Source organism: Lepisma saccharinum, chromosome 30, assembly GCF_977018435.1.
Source record: "Lepisma saccharinum chromosome 30, izLepSacc3.1, whole genome shotgun sequence".
In the NCBI taxonomy this organism is placed as follows: domain Eukaryota; kingdom Metazoa; phylum Arthropoda; class Insecta; order Zygentoma; family Lepismatidae; genus Lepisma; species Lepisma saccharinum.
Genome location: NC_139258.1, coordinates 28,203,458 through 28,227,190, shown reverse-complemented (window position 1 = coordinate 28,227,190; position 23,733 = coordinate 28,203,458). Strand labels below are relative to the sequence as shown.

The 23,733-nt window shown below is 39.0% G+C and overlaps 1 protein-coding gene across 2 annotated transcripts in view; it reads left to right on the top strand.

Moving 5' to 3' along the window:
- The first annotated feature begins 2,655 nt into the window (after positions 1–2,655).
- LOC145981997 (autophagy-related protein 16-1-like) overlaps positions 2,656–23,733 on the top strand; it is a 731,341-nt gene continuing 710,263 nt past the window's right edge. The window contains exons 1-5 of one of the 2 annotated variants that reach the window (XM_083115530.1): positions 2,656–2,816; positions 12,698–12,840; positions 16,491–16,630; positions 20,573–20,735; positions 22,050–22,138. In XM_083115530.1, coding sequence (XP_082971656.1) covers positions 2,702–2,816; positions 12,698–12,840; positions 16,491–16,630; positions 20,573–20,735; positions 22,050–22,138 — 650 coding nt within the window. In that variant the 5' untranslated portion in view covers positions 2,656–2,701. The remainder of the gene's footprint in view (positions 2,817–12,697; positions 12,841–16,490; positions 16,631–20,572; positions 20,736–22,049; positions 22,139–23,733) is intronic. The other variant, XM_083115531.1, reaches the window with a different exon arrangement.

The following is a 23,733-nucleotide window of genomic DNA, read 5'->3' as shown; positions in this document are numbered from 1 at the left end:
GAACTTAATATTATAGGAATGCCTTTTCTGGAATTACAGTTATTTTCGTCATAATATTTTCTTCACAAATTTTAAGAGAATGCTTTTAGAACACACTTGTTTACACGCCAATTTCTGCAATATAAGAGGGGATACGGTATAAAAAGGTACGGTGAGTTTTTCAATTTCCTGCAGTAAATGACAGTTTTCTTCAGTTAATATATATATATTGCAAATTTTTGTATTTAGCCTACTTTTACGTCGCTTTTCCGTTCACTTTGTTTAACCGCAACGATGAGAACGCATGGTTAATTTATTATAATTTATTTATTAATTATCATCTCTAACATCACATTTCTTCCCACTTTTGGCTAATCGCTACAATGAAGATGAATAACTACAAGCTGTATTCGAAGTCGGGGTGCAGGAGTACACCCCCTCACACACACACACACACACACACACTACCACCAACTGCACAATCTAAGTATCACCCAACCTGCCACGATAAGAGACGAACTTTTTCTTCTGTCTCATCTCATTTCGAAAACATTCACTTGTCCCATCTCCTTTTATGAGACGAGACGGAACGTGCCTCGTCTCGTGAGCAACACTAACATTAACAATAGAAGCATCCCCCTAGCTGTCCCCAAAGTCACGAGCAAACATCCTCCCATGTAACAATTTCCAGTTCAATGAAATGTCACTCACAAGGAAACAGTCATGCCCAGGTCGAGAGTCAAACCTGGAACATGCGACTTCCTCAGATAAATCATGAATTTTGTGTATAATAATTACAACGCCAGTTCATTCCTGGTAATTCTGAATCTGCAGTTTGGTTTGCATATATAAGCAGGATAATATTTAGTTTTCGAGGGCTGTACCGTCGAAACGAGGAGTCAAATAATAATAATAATAATAAAAAAAATATTAAGAAATGTTTTCTTTGTATTTGTAATGATAAGCCTCTGCATACGTTGTTAATTCATTTTTCTAGACTTGAGACGAGAACGAGAATTGCCCTCCCAAACCGAGACGGATGTTTATAAATTGAGACGAGACTGTCAATGAGACATTTACAAATAAACACGAGACAGACATTTACAACTCTCAACGAGAACGAGACTAAGGCTGCCATGTCTCGTCTCGATAGGATCCTTAGTGGTGAAGTTTGGAACCAACCAATTAATGCGTTCGGGGTAACGAGATGAGGCGGCTTTTTTCGCAGTACAAAATTCAAAATAATTATATCGTACCATTTCAGTATGGGATATTGTTATACACATGGTCGTATATATAGTTCAAGGGGGGGGGGGAGGTATGGATCAACTTTTGGTATGATTAGGGTTGCTTTATTTCCTAAGTGAAAATCCAGGACACTGCTGGCCGGAAGCTTGTTGGGGAGCATGGGGGGAGGGGATGTTGGACCCGACAAAGTTGTGTGTTTGTAGTCACGAAGTATTGATACTTTTCTGTTCATCTTGTGTTACTACGTTTTTAAGAACCAAATTTCTTTAATATGATTCGAGGGGGGAAAATAACTGATTTGACAGTCTCAATGCAGTTTCTTATCGCAGAAATTCCGAAACTATCAGGAAATTGCAGATATTGGTCTGCAGTCCCATCTGGTGAGTGGAATTACGAAATTTCCTTCACATCCGTATCCCATCCTATACGTCTCAAATTTAAGAGAATGAAATAAGTCCGAAGGAATTTTTTATGAACAAGCGGATAGAACAAGGAAACTGGTAATTTTAGTGAACCAAAAAAAGAGAGGGGTTGGACCCGTTGAATCCCCCTTAAATACGTCCAATGTTTGATCATAATTTGCGCAACAGAAATGGAACACAAACTGAAATTGCTTTATGGAAAAGAAAGTTAAATAGGCTTTATAAATAAAGTGAAGAATGTGAAAATTCCTATTTTGCACTACATAGGTTACGGTAAATATCGATAAATATAAGTTTAAAATATATTTTTGAGTTTCTGGTCAGAAACCAATTTTTCGCATGGCCTGAGAACACACACGCAGCTGAACCCTTTCATTCATCTTGCACGTGAGCAGCACAGATATTTCATAGAAGAATGATCATTACAAAGCATAGGTTTCCTTTCTCCTATCGCTCATCCTTCCATTAATTAAATCTGTACAGATTTGTAAAACTGCTGCACGTGTTCGCTCACCGTGGGCTACCCATCCGGAACTGGACGCTCAAAGCAGACGACAAACGAGCTCTCCCTAAGGAGTGACGTAGTAACATGGCGGCGGCGTGTTTTCAGCGCAACGCTAGCCTCCCAACTTTGGAAGTCTCGTTTCTGCCTTAAACTGGACGCAGAGAAACGCGAGAACTTGCAGGGGTCATTTTTCCAGGGTGTAGTTTTTAAAATTGTTGTAAAAAAAATTGAGTGGAAATGTCCATTCTTCCCGAGTGATTGGCATCAACGTTTCAGGATCGGAGCCTTGATGTAAATTGGTTCAGGCACAGATTCATGTGAAGCCAATAATAAAATAGAATCGAATGGTGGCTAATATATTTCTCTACCATACATTGCACAATTCAATTTAGAACTAAGTTAAAGTTAGCGATGAAATTTGCCTGTTGACTGACATGAGATTTATAAAGAAGTTGCAGCACAACTGTTGGATGGAGTAGATACTGCCAACTTTGCAAAATATCGCGGAACGTGTTTCTACTGTTTCATTGATTGGTGGTAATTCAACATGGCAGCGTTCAGGGATTGCAGTGGTGATTTGAACTGGAGGAAAAACATTCTGTCACAATTACAAAATAGGAATAGGACGCAAACTCATGGCTTTCAGGATCTAATAATATTTCGTAAGTAACAGTTTGCACATTTAATCGAAGTGTGTGTCACAAAAAAATCTTAGAAAACAAATATCCTTAGTATGTCAGTGGGAGCAAGGTGCATTTGACTATATAAACTAACAAACAAAACAGATGGTCTGCTTGATGTAGAGCACGGTGATGGTAAAACTAGTGAAACCGAGACAGTGAATATTATGTAGAAGACAAGAATCGGGTATCAAGTTTGATGTAGTTTTCAACACTTGCCTTCAGCTACGTTTTTGTATGTTATATATTATATTATTTTTGTAATAGACGACATTATGTCGTCTGCCAATGATGAGAAGTTTAAATGGGGTAGTTGTAATAATTACGCTATTGCATAATACAGAAGCTATTTAAAATCAACTTCTCTAAGACAGTATAACACTACTAAGTATGATATCACTGAATTAGAAATATCGTTCGCTGGTTTCACGAACCTTTGCTGAAGGACAATAAAAAATAAAAAAAAAAGAAATGCTGTAAAGAGAGTGAGTCAACTTCGAAAACGTTTGTCAACATTCCTAAATCCATTTATGCTGTTTTGGAGATGTGGATGTGAATGAAGGTACCAGTTTCATAAATCGGAGACACATTAAAATCGGATATTTTGTGTTTCGCATTGTTCGTACTTACCAACTGTGTATTGCGGAACATAGTTCAAGGTGCCATTATGCTTTTTACATGAAAACAAACACAATTTTTCACATAGAGAGTAATTTTTGTTATTATTTTTTTCGCTTCCTTAAGACACGATATGGCGGGCAGAACTTGACTACCGTAGTGGGTATGCAGTGTTTCTAACCTTCTTCACCGAAAAATACCTACTATCGTGTTCGTCACGTGTGCAAATTGTACATTATGCACGGGTAGCTGACGGATAGCCACACAAACCATTCTGATAAGGTTAGGTTTGGTTAGGTTAGGCAAGCATAGTTAAAAAAAGGGGTCGGAAACACTGACAGGGGCTTACGTCATCAAACGTATGCAGCATCCGGTTCACGTAGGGAAAGCAATGGCAATTGTGCATCGGTGAGATATTTCTCTTGAAAAATACATGATTTCCCAGTCAAATAGATTTCACGATGAAAGAAAATACGGTAAAAATCTGATATTCCCCTGACACCTATAACTTCTTCGTTTTGTCAATTTTTGACATTTGTACTTATCTATCTGCTTCGCGGAACATTCTTTAAGGTGTATTCACGTTTTTCGTCCCGGAATCTGTGGGAAATTTAAACAAACAAATTATTTTCGTTTGAAATTTTTGAGTCCAAGTTTCCCACCGATTCCGGACTCCGCCCCTGGGGTGATTGACCTACTGTCCCCTTCCGCGGCCCTGCCTCCGCTCCGCCTACCCGGCTTTCTCTATAGAGTCCCTGTTAAAGGCATGTTAGAAATTGGTTAGGTTACGGAAGCATAGTTAAAATTAAGGGTGATCGGAAACATAGTTTTGAAATGCTAATCATTGCAAGAAATAGTTTTTCTCATAAATCAAGGGTGTGTACTCCGTTCATGGACCCGCTTTTTCCGACTTATTTTGCAATTTCTACACGTGACCGCCAAATTTTAACTGCAGATTTGTGATTACGAGGCCAAAAATAGTGGGTATGCTCAATTTGAAAGCAATTGAAGATACTTCGGTAAATATGCGATAACGCCCGGGCACCTTTCACTCATTTATTTTCTTAATTTTACCACTGGTACTTACCTATTTTGCCTTGCATAACATTCTTTAAGGTGAAGTTATGCCTTCTTCCATAAAATACTGTCAACTTTTCATATTACGATTGATTATTTGTCTTACTTGTTGCGCTTCTGTAATAGACAATATGGCGTGCACTCGTAATGTGTTTTGTTGATTTTCAGTGCGCAAGCAGTGTTTCAAACCTTCGTGACGGAAAATTACGTACTATTTCGATTTTTTTTTCATGTTTACCTCCACAAACCATGCACGTTAGCCCCAAAAACCATCCACGGCTAGCCCCCACAAACCATTCACACAAGGTTAGGTTAGGTTCCATTAGCACTCGAAAAAAGAAAGTGCGGCGAACATAGTTAAAAATAGAAATTTTCGTAAAAAGAAAGCACGTTTGGAAACACTGCAGAGATCGCGTGACTTTCAACGCTCTCGCCATCTGCACGCACACAATGGAAACAACGGCATAATGTGGCAGGCAATGCCAATTTCTTACGTAAAAAGTGATTTTTTCTTGTTCGGCAGCATTAAACTACGAAGTTTTTACTTTCCGTGAAAGAAAATACCTCCAAAAACGTCCAGAATGATAAAGAAACTCATTTCAGTAAGTACTTTCTCCTGTAAATTTGAAGAAATCGTCCGGGCGATATCGCATATTTACCGATAAAGGTAAAGGTAAAGTGTTCCCCTGTGCTTAGCACCACGCCATGAAGGCGTATAGGGGGTGTGGGGGTAACGCCCCACACTTTCTTGATCCGGTCGTGAGTGGGGGTGATGTGATCAGCATCACGCCCCTGACCGCCTTTACCCCCCAGGGTTTCCCCCAGGTACCCATGTTATTCGACGCTGGGACTTCTGATATTCTCAATTTGCTCTGAATTTACAATACTGGACCCTTCTGTATTTTCTATCGTAGTTCTTATACTCACGAAATACGTATTCCCGATGAATTATCTGAGGTTACATCTGGGGGTGACGTGTATAAATTGTTCATTAACGTGTAGAAGTTTTAAAATAAGCTTCACAATTTTCGCAATCATTCTCCGTATGTATACAAGCATTGGAACCATGTTTGTTGATATGATAAATTGACGTTCTCAATCAGTTACGCTGTCTACAGCGTTGCCACACTGTTGCTTTCATACTTGGAGAGCACAGGTCGTGTAAAAATGGCGGAAGAGAAGAATGAAAAGATTGTTAATGTTCTACAGGTCTTTTGGTGGAGTGTGGAGGAAGTTTGTAGGGAGCATTCAGTTGTTCATGTGTGTCTTTGAAGGGAGGAAGTTATGTCCATTTTTTGTAACTTTTGCTTTGGTAGCCATTCTTTAGTGAGTTTCGGTTGGGTAAATATTAATATTATGGTGGCATTCGTACATAATTAGCATACACTGGTAGCCCCACGAACCATGCACGCGTAGCCCCACAAACCATGCACAGTAAGGTTAGGTTAGGCATAGTTAAAATTTGGGGTCGTAGTAATGTCAGGAATATAGGCTATATATTTCGTTCCTTAAGTATTTGAAACGCAAAATCTTGCGATAAATAATGAGCAATTGTGCATTGTCGGTTGCGATCACATTTTGCAATTTCTACACGTGACCCCCAAATTTTAACTTCAAATTCGTGATTAGGAGGCCTCAATTAGTGAGTATGCCGAATATTACAAAAATCGGGGAGGGGTATGGTATTGTAAATTTGCTCCCATAATTCATTTAACGTGTTAAACTCATGTGAATTTCAAATCAGGCCCATTATATGCTAAATGTAGTCCTTCTGCATTTTGCCTACTTCCTTAAAAATGACCATAATTTGTAAAATAATGTTACTTACCATAATAGGCAACATCCAAAAGATATTCCGGACTAGGTAGCCTCTTAGTTTCTCACGGAACTCGCTTACAATAACGCAATGCCTTTGTAATCAGGGTTCGGTTCTCTGTCAAGGCAGATGCTAGATCTAGTACCAAGTAGTCCATCTGAGCTCAAAGTTAATTTAAAGCAAACCTTGAAAGTGACCAGAGTCAGATATATCTTCTAGAAGCATAAAATTGTAAACTACTACTCCTTTTTTTGGAATACAGTAATATTGTCACTTTTTGCATGTGTATTGAGATTTAATGAAAAATATATAGGAATATATGCATAGTGCAAACACACACACTGAATGATACACAAAACTTCAAATGTTTTCTTGTGAAGATTCTTTGAGATTGTACAGCAGCCACACACATTGCAAATTATCACGATGTAAAGAATACCATAAAAGTAGCCCTGTCTAGTTGGCTGCACTTTTTGACACTGTGCAGTGCAGATGTATCCAATGTCAAGGTGGTGCAAGGTAATTACGTTCAACCAACTAGATGGAAAGCGGTGTTCAAGTTGAGAAGATTCAACAAATGCCTGTTTGCTGCTTTAAACGGTCATTTGATTAGTTAGCATACACCACGTGACAAATCAACGAACTAGACAACCCGGTGTTGCACCTTGCAACCAACTAGACACTTCAGTGCAAAGAGAGTCAAAAAGTGCAGCGAACTAGACGGGGCTAATGCATATAACACCTGCATAAAACCGTACTTGCCTTCCAAATTTGATTCATATTTCACGTTGGATTGGCAAGATCACACCATCCTAACCACCAACAAAACTGTATGAAGGTATTGGGTTGGTGCGAATGAAATGTCCGGCCCAGGTGCGTCATTGCCAAAGGCCAAAAAAATCAAAACTACAATACCTGGTTAATCAAAATAGTCGCCATCTGCAGCCACACACTTTTGTCATCGCTCAGCCAACAATTGGATTCTATGGCGGAAGAAGTCTGGAGTCTGCGACGCAAAGATCTCATCAACGGCATGTTGCACCGCCCGATCATCAGCGAAGATCTTCCCTGTCAGGAAGTAGTCGAGATGCTGGAAGTGATGGTAGTCATTGGAAGAGAGGTCGGGAGAATATGCTGGATGAGGAAGGGTTTCATATTGCAACTCATGGAGAGCCTGCACCGTCCTTTGTGCTACATGTGGACGAGTATTGTCGTGCAACACGAGGACACCTCTGTCTGTGGACCATTGCTGGATGCTTGTGGTGTATTTCATGGAGTTCAGCACTGTTACAATTTGCATTGATGGTTTCACCTTGCCTGAGAAAGACATGATGGATCACACCCACCATAGCCCACCATACCAGCAACAACACCTTCCGTGGGTGGAGAGGTGATTTCAGAAACCGCCCTGGACGTTGATCACGATCCAACCATTGTCCTGATCGTTTATGATTGTCATAGCAGATCCATTTTTCATCTGAAGTGAAAATCCGATGCAGGAAACCATCCCAGTTATTCCTTACACTCAGAGAACTGCACACCTCCAGATGGCGAGTCTTGTTGACCGGTGTCAAATCATGTGGTACCCATGAGTCCAACTTTTTCACTTTACTGATCACACGGAGCCGCCAAACGACAGTGGTATGGTGTATGCCTAACTCGTCTGCAATGGCACGAACACTTTTCTGAGGGTCCGCTTCCAAGGGGCTCCTGAGGAGCTCATCCGAACATGATGTTGGTCGATGGCCACTGGGTTCATTTTGCAATGCTGTGTCACAGGAACGAAATTTGACAAACCAGCGGCGAATGGTGCGTTCATTTATCATTCCTGGCCCAAATGCACTGTTAGTGTTTTTGGCAGCTTGCTGAGCAGAATGTCCCAGTTTGAATTCGTAAAGACAAATCACTCGCAATTGTGTGTTCTCCATGGTGCACTTTCAGACGACCCTGTTCAGCAATACACTGCCTCCTGACTGTCTGGGTGCTCCAGCCGGTTTGCTGGACGTATACAGAGTTTATGACGTTAGCCATGTGACCTCAGTCAATCCCTGTGTTGTGTTGTTGAGGTGAGTTTCCCACCAGACGTCAAAGCGGACATTTCATTCGCACCAACCCAATATGATCTTTCAAAATTAATAAACAGTTTCATACATGCACCAACATACATACACTCAAGAAATTAATTGACCAAAAGGAAACTTCATTTTTAAATCACCACTTCAATATGGCCAACAAGAATCATAAACACCTGGTCAATTTTTCATGCATGTAGCATTTGTTCTGTTACACACTTGCTGTCACTTCCCAGATCACCTATTGTTTGTCAGATTTCCCATTCTGCCCCCTCTACCTCTGACGTAAAATGAAATATCATAAAACAGTTGTTTCTGCTTCTTACTTTCTACTACTGAAATCACGAAGATTATTAGTTTTCTTTTAATTTTCGATTTATGCTGTTAAATACTTGTACTTGGATGTTCCATGAAAAGTGGTCCTACTCCATGTGTGTAACAAAATGAATTAATCTGAAAATTTTTAATATTTTTAATTGCATTAAATGTTTGTGAATGCATATAATTTACATATTTCACCAACAAAAATTATATGTATCTGTAGCTTATGTGCTTCACAGACCAATGAAGTCAAATTTTGCTACATTTTAAAGCATCATGCACACAACACATTTTCATAATTGGGAAAAGAGAGACGCGGTAGTATATAAATACGGAGAAACTAGTACTCACTTTCATCCGCGAAGCTGTTTTTTCTTCTTTTTCGATTAATTTTAGTGGCCACTGCTACCATCCTTGTTGGAACTTGCTGCACTGTTGCTTTGCGTGTGTCTTTTGTTCGTAGTTCTCTGGCTGCTGTTAGGTGCACTCTGCATCTTGGTGTGTCTGCTATTTCCGGGCGATCAACTTCCTGGACATCACCATCAGCCATGCACTTGACAAATTCACAACCACCGTCTACAGAAAACCGGATGCAGGCAACCAGTACATACATGCTGTCTCTAGCCATCCCCCTAAGCAAAAAGCCAATGTGTGGCTAAACTTTTATCGAAGAGCCTTCTCCTACTGTGGCAAAGAAGAGGATCTACGAGAGGAGATAGCCACCATCACTGAAATAGCCCTGAAACATGGCTACACTGAATCACAACTTTCCACTTGGTGCAGTAAAGCGGAAACCTAACCATCCACAACAACCCAGCCACAATCAACCCCCAGCGACCAATATAAATGGTTTGCATTCCCCTACCATCCCACCACTTCCAACCGCATAGCCAAAGCCCTTCTCCCATTTGGCAAAAGTAGCGCACAAACCCAATTCCAAAATAACTGATAAAATGAACAAGCACAAACGGTACTTCCTCTCCCACCCTTGACAACCCAGGTGTATACGATGCAGAGTGTGAATGCAAGGCTCATTACATCGGCAGGTCCATCAGATCTGTCAATGAAAGAATCCAACAGCACCTAGCAGATGCGAAAAAAGCCCAACCCACTACTGGTCTTGCTAAACATATCAAATACAATAGCCATAAAATTCAAAAGGTTCGAGTCAAACACACTGCCCACACGCTCATAGACACCAAAATCAAGGAAACGCACGCCATAATGCACATCCCGCACGAACTAAACATCGATAGCAGGCAAGCGCACCACTTGGATTCCCCTACTGCAGCAGTTATCACCCGGAAATAGCAGACAACACACCAAGATGCACAGCGCACCTAACGGCAGCCAGAAAACTACGAACAAAAGACGCATGCCAAGCAACAGTGCAGCAAGTTCCAACGAGGATGGTGGCAGTGGCCACTGAAATTAATTGAAAAAGAAGAAAAAACATCTTCACGGATAAAAGTGAGTACTAGTTTCTCCGTATTTAACACATTTTCATTAATGTTTTTCATGTATTCAGGCTGTCACCATACTCAAGTTTTTTCCATTCATTTGCAGACACCACAAAGTACTTCATAATTCTATGAAATCAGTTCATTATGAATATTTTAATCCAGTCTCTCTAGACCCTTATATTTTGTGTGTGGAATGTCACACACATAATTCTAGAATCCCCCACTAATGTAGCAAATTATATAATTCGTGAAAATGTCATGACTCTCAAAGTCCCTACACTCGGTATGCCACAATGTTATATATTATCTCCATAAACATACATTTTGTCCACCTTTTCCATCTTGGATCCTGCTAACTCTAACAATCAAAATACTGATTTAGACACAAGAATTTGCATAGACACTTATGGTGACTACATTACAATTCGTGAATTTGAAGCTTTGTCATGCAATTAGTTACCATGAAGAGACTCTCAGTGTACCCCTGGTGGTGAGATTGTGAAACAATGTTTCAACATTCTTAGCCACCAATTCAGGATTGCAATTGTCTGTTTCCACTATGCCATTTTGTGAATTTTGGTTAAGACAAAAATGTCCTGAGAATTACATGGAATTTCTTGTAATTGATGCATTCTGGTAACATAAAATTTGTTTCAGGCCACGGAAACCAAAATTAAATCCTAAGCATGGCTCATGTAAGTAAAACCTTTGACTATCTTGGGCTGCTTTCATTGTTATTTTAAAAGCTGGTTGTGTGCATACTCAAAATATGAAGAAACATATTCAAATGTTAATGTCTCCACATAGTCCTCCTCCGTAGCCGAGCGGGTTAAGGCGTTCACTCGTCTTGAGATCGTTCGCTGCAGGATGGCGTAGGTTCGAATCCGGCTCTGGTCGGAATTTATTCGGCCTACGTATAGGGCCGGTGGCAACCCACCATCGTGAGGAAATTGGGGAGCTCCGAATGAGTGAGCGGTAACCCGGTCGAGAAGACCTACAATGGCTGGGGGTTCGTCAGGCTGACTACCCGACACCCCAATACTGGTCTAAGATCTCCACGCTATAACAGGTGACGGAGAAACAGTGTGGGAGGGAGACCAGCAGTCGGTAGGTAAGCCAGGGCTCTCAAGGGCTGTCACGCTGTGGGTTATTAATGTCTCCACATCTAGCACTCCCAACATAACAACCTAAAATTATTAACACCACTAAATGCAATATTCTGAAGGAAATTGTATTGATCAACTGATATGCATTTTGTATTTGGTGGTTGCAGGATGAAATGTGGCAAGTAACACACTACTTACACTGTTGTGATCATGCATACAGTATAACGTATCTCTGCGATGTAAGAACAACAGAAAATTTTCATACACAACATAATCTCTACAAACAGGGAATGGATTTATATGTAAATACATATTTGTGTGTGGAGCTGAAAGATGTTATATTTTGTATTATCTTGTTGTATCATGGCATGTAGACTTGAAATATTCAGTTTTTATTTTCCATATTTGTACATATATTAGGTTTTGGCTCATATTTTACATATTATTTCCATATGTCAGTACATTTCTCAACATATACTCCATATTAGCGCAATAACTACATGTCCCCGTGTGATCGAAAGAGTTCGGTAAATTTCATGCGAATAACTGACAAATTTGAAATGCATTCCCATTACTTCTTGGTCCTCCTTCGTGGACCCTGCGGTCTAAGGTGCTGTGCTTTGGGGTCCGACTGTGGGACGGCATGGGTTCAGTCTTGGGGTTTTCGGCCTGTGTATAGGACCGGTGACAACCCACCATCGTGAGGAAATTGGAGAGCTATGAGTGAGTAGTGTAACCAGGTCATGGATATCTCCTATAACAGCTGGGGGTTTGATGTGCTAACCCCACATCACCCTATTACCGGTTGAAGATCTCCACACCTCTAGGATTGTGGGAGGGAAACTGGCAGTCGGGAGATAGGACGAGGCCTTTAAAGGGTTGTAGAGCCACAAGTTATTATTACTTGTGATATTGAATGCAGTTTTAGTCAATATAAATCCATCCTAGGCAACAGAAGGAAATTCATGTTCGAACACTTACAACAAAACTTTGTTATTCAATATTTTGGGAGCCGAAAATGAAAACACATTTTGTGTTGTTTTACCATTAGTGTCAATTGAAGCATACTGTATTTTATGTAGCTCGTGTAGTGTCTTATATTATGAAAACTGTAAATTTTTACAATTTTAAGTCCATATTTTGGTTTAAATTGACTAAATATGTATTTACATATTTAACACATTTTTACTACATGTAAATCTGTTCCCTGTTCATAAACTATGCACGATTCTCCACTTTCTGGTGAAAATATAGGCGTCAAAGATACCAACAACAATCCTTCAATGTTTACAAATGTAAAGAAAATGTAACGGTTATACCACAGAACGTGTATATTTTGCATATAGTAATCAAAATTCACAAAATGTATTATTGTTGTCTTTTTTTTCAGATAATAGATTGTTTGAGAGCACAAATTCATTGCGTGCAGAGAACTTGCAACTTTCTGTACAGAATGAAAAGTTGAAGCATGAAAATGTTGAACTTCAGTGCAAGACCGGTTCATCTGATGGAAAACCTAATGAATTGGTGCAGGTTAGTGAAAGCAGTTACATTTCCAAATGTTTAAGCTTTTGTGTGTGTGTGTGTATGTGTTATTATGATCCATGCCAGCCTCCAAGCTGGCACAGTGGTAGCATCGTCGCCTTGTAATCAAGGAGTCCTGGGTTCAATACCCACGGTGGAGGCACATAGTGGTTCGGATCCCACTTTAAACTGTAGGCCCAGTCCCGATTAGCCTTACTGTGCATAAAGTAGACTTGAAATGCCAACTCAATCACTCAATTAGGGTCCATGCATCTGATTTTGCATCTAAGAACATTTGACAAATTAAATGTACATAAACTTTTCCATTTTTCATTATTAGGATGTGGTTTTATAGGCACTAAAAACCTCTCAAGTAGGCACCAAAAATAATCAAAATCAAAAGGTGCTATAAAATTAGAAAAGGCACTAACTAAAACAGGCATTTGAAAGGCACCCTAAAATTTAAAAAAATAATTAGAATAGGCATTGAACATCCCTTGAGACCATCAAATCTGACGAATTCCAGATTTCAGTCAGTTCTTCAATGTAGAGATGGCCAAAGGTGCATTAAAAAGGCGAAGTAGGCAAAAATGCAGTATAGGCATGTTTAGGCACAGTTAAGCCAAATAGGTGTTTACAACTCTCAAAATAGGCATTTATAGGTATAAAAATGTGTTTTCAGACTAGAAATACCATGAAATGAACTTTAAACTTTAAAGCCTTTATTTTACTACAAAGGAATAAAAAAGGCAAGTAGGCAAAAATCCACACCCTATTCATTATTGTTGCAATGTCAATTGATGAAAATATCAAGTACTGGTTTTATTTTATTTCAGACTGGTAAGTTTTCAATTTTTTTTCAAAAGGAATTCCACGGTAGTTTGAATATGGAATTATTCTCTGCCAATTCGTTATGGGTTTCTGAAGTAATCCACTAGAGCAAGGGGTTGTCAAGTTTTTAGACTGATGTAGTTCATACTTTCGCTGTACCACCATGTAATGTTATAGGGTTTTCAATGGTAACATTTAAAATTGTATGATTATGTTCCCTAATACTAGTAACTAATGATTACATCATCACTAAAATGTTACTTAGGTTACTATCTTTTAATCCCACTAAAGTAACAATTGTGAATAAATAATAGGTACATAAATTGAGAGTATTTGAAAATAAGATCCTTAGGAAAATATTTGGGCCTGAAAGGGATGAGGAGACAGGAGAGTGGAGAAGGTTACATAATTTAGAAGTACACAATTTGTATTCATGTCCAGATATTATTAGAATGATTAAATCAAGACGACTTAGGTGGGCAGGCCATGTGGCACGAATGGGAGAGGAAAGAATAGTTTACAGGATTCTTGTTGGGAAACCTGATGGTAAGAGACCAGTGGGATGACCAAGATGAAGATGAAGAGATAATGTTGAGATGAACCTAAAGGAAATCGGTAGAAATGGAAAAGAGTATATACACTGGTCAAAACAATTAGGGGAGCAAGCAAGAAATCCCAAAACCAAAGTTGGAAAGTCAAAAGTAGCAATGTATGTTGATGAATTGAGTGTGTCCTCAACCAGTACAATTCATCTGTGATGAATCATCAGCATGAAGAGCTCTCTAGTGACACCATAAGGCACGTGGCAGAATTTGTGATATGAGGAGCAATCACGAGGTCACTTGGGAACACCGGTTGTTTGGTGCTGGCAGACCGTAAGTGCAGCTGGGATTCAGTTGTGTAGTGTTGAATATGAGCGATGGCAGAACAACACGATTTAGAGGAATCTAGCGTATGGAGAGCCATTGGGAGGATGGAAGCAAGGCAAACACAACGTGAGGTGGCTGCAGCCCTTGGTGTGTCACACAGTGTCATTTCCAGGTTGTGGACACGATTTCAACAGACAGGTACAGTGCGAAGGAGGCCTGGGCAAGGTCGCCCATGGTCAAGAACAGTTAGGGAAGACCGGTACTTAGCATTGTCGGCTCACAGGAATAGGCAGCAAACTGCAACTGACTTGCAATGCGGCCTTGTTTTGACAACAGGACGAAGAGTCTCGGGCCAAACTGTACGAAATTGCCTGCAGGAAAGGGGTCTTTATGCAAGAAGACCAATGGTGTGTGTCCCTCTGAATGCCCAACACCATAGGGCCCGCAGACAGTGGGCTGTGGAACATCGTGAGTGTGGACATGGAGAGTGGAGTTCAGTTCTCTTCTCGGAGGAGTCGCGTTTCAGTCTCCAGTCAGATAATCGACGCATTCTCATCTGGAGGGAACGTGGGACTCGCAATTATCCCGCACATGTGCGCGAAGTGTCTCGGTATGGTGGCGGTGGCTTAATGGTATGGGGAGGGATCAGTGTTGGTTGACGTACCCCCCTGCATATTATCCGGAACGGTACTTTGACAGCCTTACGGTACGGGGCCTCATGTTGTCCCAATGGCTGCAGATATTGGTAATCGTTTCATTTTTGTGGACGATAATGCCCGACCTCACCGAGCACGTCTGGTTGACGCCATGCTACGGGATGAGGGTATCGAACGAATGGTATGGCCAGCATCCTCCCCGGACTTGAATCCCATTGAACATGTGTGGGACACACTTGGAAGACGCATTGCTGCTCGGCCAGCGCCGCCTACAACTCTGCAACATTTGGAAATGGCCCTTCTGGAGGAATGGGTGAATATCCCGCAGGCTGTCGTTGATAACCTTATTGGTTCCATGCAAAACAGATGTGCAGCTGTCATAGCAGTTCATGGCGACCACACGCCTTATTAGAGGTATGGATCTGTTGCGTATCTGTCCATTTCTGTTGTCTTATCACCGTGCTGTTCTCCTGATTTTGTTCAGTACCTTGCAGAAATCACTCCTAGAACTCTGTTGTGCTAATGACTCAATAGACATGTATTGTACTGGTTGAGGACACACTCTCCTAATCAAAATACATTGCTACTTTTGACTTACCACCTTTGGTTTTGGGATTTCTTGCTTGCTCCCCTAATTGTTTTGACCAGTGTAGATGTTGCTCAGGATAGGGACAGATGGAAGGCCTGTGTTGCTGCAGCCATGAACCTTCGGGTTTAAGAAGGCTTAGAGAGTTAGTTAGTTAATAAAATAATAATACACAATGCAATTATTTCGGGATGATATATTTGTGTGATTAATTGTTCTTAAGTGAAGTCTTTCAGGTACTATGTGATAATATAAGACGTAAGCGAGTTAATAAAGATATATCCGTGAAACTTACTTGTAAATGTTCTATTAATTTCGGTGGCCTAGCCACCATCCACTTGGGAACTCGATGCTTTACTCTTCGGTTGACTTCCGGTTCCTGTTGTTGTTTCCTCGACTACTGCTAGGGGTGCTAGTGTAGCCATTTCGTCTGCTGCGCGCGATGGGTTTGAGCTGTTGTAATAGTGGGTAAAAGCACATTTCTCCCCATAATAGTGTTGTCCCCTCAAAAAAACATTGCTTCAATTTGAAGTGATAATGTTCAGGCAATAATTAACATATATTATTTTGGCTGAAATGAAATTATATGTGTGTTGAATTTCTTGAATAATCCTGTTTATATGCTGTTGTTTTAAATATTAATGTCTGGGGCTAGTGATACTGTTCTCCTGGAATTTCTCAGTGTATTGAAATTGAAGAATTACATAATTTTTGCAGACATTGGAGCAGAAGCTGTTTCATCTGCAGGAAGAGTTGACGGAACTTCATCGTAGAAAGGGAGAAAATGCTCAACAGTTGGTAGATTTAAACCACCAACTTCAGGAGAAGGAGAAGAAGCTAGCTGTTATGGAAGCTAAGTAAGTTATCGATTGAACATTATTATGTTGTAATATACCCAATCTCACCATAAATACTGTCACAAGTTTGGAAGGTGGATCCTCTCCTGGTGTTAAAAGTCAACATTTTTTTTGAATGAGCATGTGAGTCATTTCTAGTTGAGCAACAGAAGAGATAGAATTAGTTTCCGTACTGGCCAAAATTTTGAAGATCCCCCTAGAAGCTTCGAACGTATAGGGTTGATATATGTCCTGAATTTTCTGGGACAGTCCTGGAATGGTATCATTTGTCCCGGTGTTCCGTAAAAGTTCAGAACACGAAAAAGTCCTGGAATTTGCTGGAAAGGCAGAAATTAAGACTATACTTTCATGAACATTTTTTCTATTTAAATGTGTGGATGTAATTTTAAAATGATTATTTTTACAAATAATATAACAGTCGCCAATCCCTCTCAATAATACAATAGTTATTGTGTTAGAAGAATGTGCTGCAAATATCTTTGACTTCGTGATGGCACCACTCAATGCACTACATAAACACAATTAGTAACACTGCTATTTTTATTTCCTTCTGTTTGCAGTTCTTAATTTCAGTTGATTCTCTTACATTGTACTGTAAGCATTCAATGCTCGGGTTCAGTCCTCAAGTAAAGTTTCGACATTGTGAGATAGCAGGTTAGTTAATTATGGCACTGAAAATGAAGTGCAAGTGTAATGATAGATTTCAAAGTGAATTTCTGTTTATTAAGAAGTGTAAAAATTATGATGGGACTGTCCATCCATAATTTGTCTGTATCTGGCCCAGCCCCCTCCCCCCTACTTCTGCTCCCCAACAAGTTTCCCTGGATTTTCACTCATGTAATATAGTATCCCTATTCATGTACCATACTGTGTTTCTTTGACACAGACAGTGAATGGCAGGCCCAGGGAGGATCACTGTGCAACTGGTGAAATCAGTGGTGGCCCAAACCTCCCTGATGGCACAGTGGTCGCCTTGTAATCAAGGGGTCCCAGGTTCGATACCCGGTGGATGCAAATAGCAGTTGGGATCCCAATTTTAACTGTAGGTCCACTTCCGATTTAGCCTTACTGTGCATAAAGTGGACTTAAAACACCAAATCAATAAATCAGTGGTGCTCCATATGCGCAGAAATCCTATGTGGAAACAGTCAGTAATGGCCCTTGCATTGAACTTCTTTCAAGTCTCATGTGTTACAAAGTGACTTAGGACTGAAAGCGTACAAATGAGGTACAGGTTGCTCATACAAAGCACCTCCTGGAGCATTATGCAGAAAATAAACACTGGCGAATTCCGTTCACCAATCAAAAATTGTTTACTGGGGTGGGTTTCAACCTGCAAAATGGCAGGATTTGTCACAAGTTACACAGGAAGTATCCTGCCTCAATTGTCATCTTTTTATAACATTCACAATTAAGTTGTGTTAATGATAAAAATCTTTGATAAGAAGAAAGGCATTTCATTATCACTGTTACTGTTCTAATTATGTATTATGGGATATAGTGTAATATATATGAATTCGTAAGTAGATTTCTGTATTTTCTTTCATAAAACAAATAATATATTTTTACTAGTTGCTAATACAAAACTAACAGCAACAAATTATGGTGTGACAGGGTAATGAATTATGATGGTGCCACTGAGTTCCGTTCTACAAGAAAGGGGTAAAACAGCAGCGAGAGTGTACCAGGAGACAAGGGTCAAGGACCTCATCAACACTCCCTTTCATGGTCAGGAGTAGAGCTTTCAGAAGAATTCTGGACCAGCTCATAAAGCTTGAGACGAATGTGCCTGTCTTCATTTCCCCATCAAATTGGCCATCTGGTAGTCCAAACCTCAAACCTATGGACTACAAATTGTGGTCTGTGCTTTAAGACATGGCTTGCAAGTGCTCTCTTGTGAAGGCAGTGGCATATTTCCCTCTTGATACAGGGCATAATGCAATTGATGAGTGCCCACAGAGACTTAGGGCACTTGTGCAGGCCATATGTGGTCATTTTGAGCAGTTAGTGCTATAACACCTATCCATGTGATGTTACAGTATGCTTAATGTGTTATAATCAGAAACATTGACACATTCACAATATATTGGTTGTTGATTTATTAGAAAATTTTATCTTTGCATTTCATGTAGTAGTAGTAGATATTCCTCGTGGGGGAAACCCTGGGGGGTAAAGGCAGTCAGGGGCGTGATGATGATCACATCACCCCCACTCACAACCGGATCAAGAAAGGGGGGGCGTTACCCCCACACCCCCTGTATGCCATCATGGCATGGTGCTATGCACAGGGGAGCACTTTACCTTTTTTTACAGGTAATCGACCCATGTGCCTTATGTGGAACAATGAGTACTACAACACTTAAGGGCATGCGGAACAGTCTCCATTGGGCTTCCCCCCCAGCCCCCGTGGCAGTGCCCAACTTAGCTCTCTTGGAGCCAGATCTGGCTCTTTCGTGCACTCGTTTGGCTGTGAACTGGGGCACCTGCCCCGTGCCCCACTATGATGCCATCACTGGTTCCGGCCCACATAGACCAACTTGCCATGATTATACATTTTGCACGTGACGAGATATTGTTATATTTGCTGCATCACTCCACCCTCTCTTATATCCCCAACTATTTTTTTTATAGCGCTGTGTTGATATGAAATTGTCATAATATTGTTATCAAGGAATCCTTTATTTTCGGGTGATGCTGCCGGATCTAGATGGTGAAAACTAAGAGTAAATTGTCATAAATTTAGACATCCCTTTGACAACTAACATTACTCTAGGAAGCACTTCGTAAATCTAGCTCCTTGAAAGTCAGTTTTAACTCCATTTAAGGTGAAATTTAGCTTTTACGCACATTAGGTTTGGCAACACTGCCAGGATGGCAATATGAGGCAAGGAGAAATGCATTGGGCTTATGGGAGTATTATTTGATTTGTTCTCTTGGGAATATCAAACTTCCGATGGAATAGAAAAATATATCAATGGGAAGAGGGCAGTTTGAAGATGCATTTCGTCAGCAGAAAAGTCGAAACTTCCATTTGACTAGCCATAACTGGATGTTCAAGTTAATTTTCCATAAGGAATACATGGGATTCTGAAAATTCTTATTCATCATATTGTAATAGTAATGCTGTATTAAACCTTCAATAACAGTTTTTAAATGTACTGATGTCCAAAAGCTCTCCAAAATGATTGTCAACTTTATGCTCATCTGTTGAGGTAGTGAAGCTCAAATGTGCAAGTGGGTATCGATGAATGATGCAGTTTGAATTGCCAGTAAGGAATCTTCGCAAAGTTAATAATTTACCTTTATTTATAATAGAGACACTGAAGTGAGGTGAATGTCTCAAAAACTCTAATTTCAGTCTGCATTGAAGTATATCTAATGAGTTCAAGTAAATTCTTAAATGTTCGCATAACCACACAGTTTTTACTTATGTTTGACTCATAAGATTCTTTCTGTAACCAATGTTTGGGGTCCATCCCAAGATCCTTCTTCAGGGTTCCCCAATAAAATCATATAAGAAAAAAGGTAAGCAAGTTAATAGCGGAAAGAAAAAGGATAAAAGTAACTTGATTAAACAGAAACTGCTTCATAGGTTGTCTCACGTTATCATTTTATTAAATTAAATTATTATCTAAGTAAAACCTAAGATATGTCGGTTTGTAGCTTTAATATATTGCAATGCTCATTATCTTTATTACTACTTGATTTTAAAGAATTAATAGCGTTAAATCTCGTGAGATCATTTTTGTAATGCAGAAATGGAATTATTTTAGCATTTCTATTTTTGTTGTGCTGAATAATTACACTGCATTTCTGTAAAATAATTACATAACAGGATCTGTTAAACGTCATAGTTGGAATCATTTGCAAAAGTAATATAAGACCGACATTATCTTGAGATTTGATTATGCACAAATTTAATAATCGTGTTGAAATTTTCAGACTTACAGAAGCAAGTTCGAAAATTATTGGGCTTACCACAGAACTTCAAACTCACCAAGCGAAGATGAAAGAGCTAGAAAATGTTAATCAGATGCTCAAAGATGAACATCAAGCTCTGCAGTTAGCATTTGCTTCATTAGAAATGAAATTAAGGCAAACACAGGTGAGAAAGAATCATAAGAAATTAATAATTATCTTCATAATTGTGAGTGGAGTCACTTTTTAAATGTGTATTTATTCTAATAAAGGGAGAAGATATTTTTTTTATATTTTGGAGAAATGTGAGAGTTTTTTATTAGGTGAGTAGAACTGTGTACTTTTTTGAATAATGTTTGCATAATGATAATGACATTTTTTAATTCATCAGATCTCATATAGTGTAGATTCTTTGCATTCATTGCACAAATATAGCTAAAATACATTTCATTGTATAAAAGTTGCAATAATTTAGTGTTGCTTGCTGTCAAACATACATAAATCTATATGTATTACCGTATTTACGCGTGTATAATGGGCAGTTTTTTTTTATAGGGAAAAGTGACAAACTATTATATATTGCATATAATGTGCAGTACCTGGATAGGTTCAAGAAATGGCTTTCTTAGTTGTAGGTCGTAAAGCTGTAACTATGCCCATCAAAAGTGAATGACTTCATGAGTCACCTGTTGCTATGTGGACCAAGAGGAGAATATCCTCTTGTGTAAAGAGTAAGTCTCCAACCCATGCCACTTCCCCCCTCTCCCTCCAGTGTGTTTAGAATCGCAAAGCTTTCACTCTTGAACCACCTTATTTATTCTGCAATAGTAGAAAGCGAGATCAAAATTACTTCATGGATTTGCTGTGCTCAGGAAGTTATTTTCTATTATTTCTCACCCAACAAATACCGCTGATACGCATCCAATGTGAATTCCGCTAAAACTGCGCAGCTTTTCTTGGTGTGGCAGAACATTACATTACAAAGTGAAGAATTGTGATAATAATTTTGTAATACATTTTAATTACTTCCTTTTTCCTTATCATTTCTTTCATCCAAAGTAAAGATCAGAACGTTCCTTCATTTTGTGATGAGCTTATTTCAATCGTATACAACATTAGTGTTGCCATCTTGAATGGAATACTGTTGCCATTTTCAGAAACTACAGAATACAAGCTTTACAACGATATATAACATGATACGGTTATATGTTGCAAGTGTCACAAAATCATGGAATGACCCTGTATGGTTTCACGTTGGCTGTCCAAATTAATCTGTGCATAATACACACCACAGTTTTGGGGGGCAAAAATTTTGGGAAAAAGTGCGCATTATACATGAGTAAATACGGTATTCAGTTGATATTAGCAGTAAAACTGAGTGCAAAGATTTGGTGAAGCAATTTGAGATGGGGAAGTAAGGTACTTTTTATTCAAATGTGCCCACTGCATAATTAATGTAATTAAGAACAATATGTATGTGATGTATTTCTTGTGTTTTCAGGATGAGAATAGAGAGCTGGTGGAACGGTTGATTAGGATTAAAGCAACGCATGCAGATCAGATGAATGAAGAGAATGAAAATTTTGTAAAGTAAGTTTCTTCTGAGAAAGTTTTACCTTATATCTAGATGAATGTTTACCAATTCCACTTCCACGTAGTGCACCCTGGACTGCAGACTAACGAGCCTCTGGCGACTGGCTCCATGGCCAGTATAATTTTGTTTGTGTTATCCTGTGTTTTGTCCTTATTCGTGCTCCTTTACAGCCTCAGCTTTTAACGAAAGTCAGAAGATTTTAATATTTTATGATTTTAGTTATGCAACGTTAGAGTTGTTATGTGTAATGATAAGGGGCTGAACCCCATATAATGTGACGGATGCAAAATAGCCTTAGTGCTGACGCACCCAAAATTTTAAATTCAAATCAAATCAAACCAATTCCTTGCTGGTGAAAAAGTTAAGGAACTCTGCATCTGTAATTGGTTCATCCTCAGGGAATCTGAAAGAATTGAAATAGTTTCTAGCAGGGCAGAGCTGACACTGTAAAGTAGTACAAAATGTTTATAAATTTTAAAATAAGTTTCTAATTGGAATTATCCCATATCAGTGGATCAGTTTTTTGCTTTAAAGTATTCATAATTTCACATATATCCATCCGGTTTCTCATTTCTCGAGTTTGTAAAAAATGTTCCCATAACAGGTTACCAGCATATAGATAAATAGTAATATTTGCAGATGACCAAATATTGATGGCATTAAGTGAACATGATCTACAAAGGTCTGTTTTAAAACTTCAAAGAGTTCTTACAAATTAGAACATGAAAATTTCAGAGGATAGAACAAAGTCAGTGGCAATAAATAGTAGAAGACTTCCTGGAGTAAAAATAGAGATAAACAATAAAATAATTGAACAGGTAACAGACTTTATATATTTGCGAAGCCATATTTCACAGTTCGAACAGCAAAAATATGTTCAGAAAAAATTAATAAAATATAATAGATAGAGGCATGCAAATTTCATTTTTGACGAGAACATGAAATATGAAATAACATGCTGTTATGTTCATTTTTCATGTTTCTGAAAGGTGTGAGGTGCATTTTTCTACCCAGTTTTGTCACGAAATAATGCGAAATGAACTGCAAAATGCGAAATATACTCTTAAACACCAAATTTGCTGTTTATATACGGACGCGACACTTTCTGAAGTCTGAAGTATCCGGTGAGTTATGCAATTCACGGAAAATTGATTAATTCTGCTGTAAATATTTGAGAAGCAAAAATGGACCGCTTTACACAGGAATAAACTTAATACTCTGGTAACTACATAAATGTGCTATTAGAAGGGGTAAGTTTATTTTGTGTAGTAAGTGCAGTTTTTAAATCAAATTTAGGATTATATTCACAATTTTAAAACCGAAATGTCATTTTATATAGCACTTTTGATGTGATTATTCACCGCTATAACACCGAAATTTTATTTTATTTACCGCTTTTGAACCCGAAATCGACTCTGTTTATGTACCGAAATTTTGCTTTCTTATTTACCAAAAATATGTGCCTCTAATAATATATTAAATGGAATTTTGAAAATAAATTTTGGAGAACAAATTAGAATAGAGATTCAAATTAGATGCTGCAACATAATTTCAAAACCTGCCTTTCTATATTTTAGCAAATGTTGTAGTC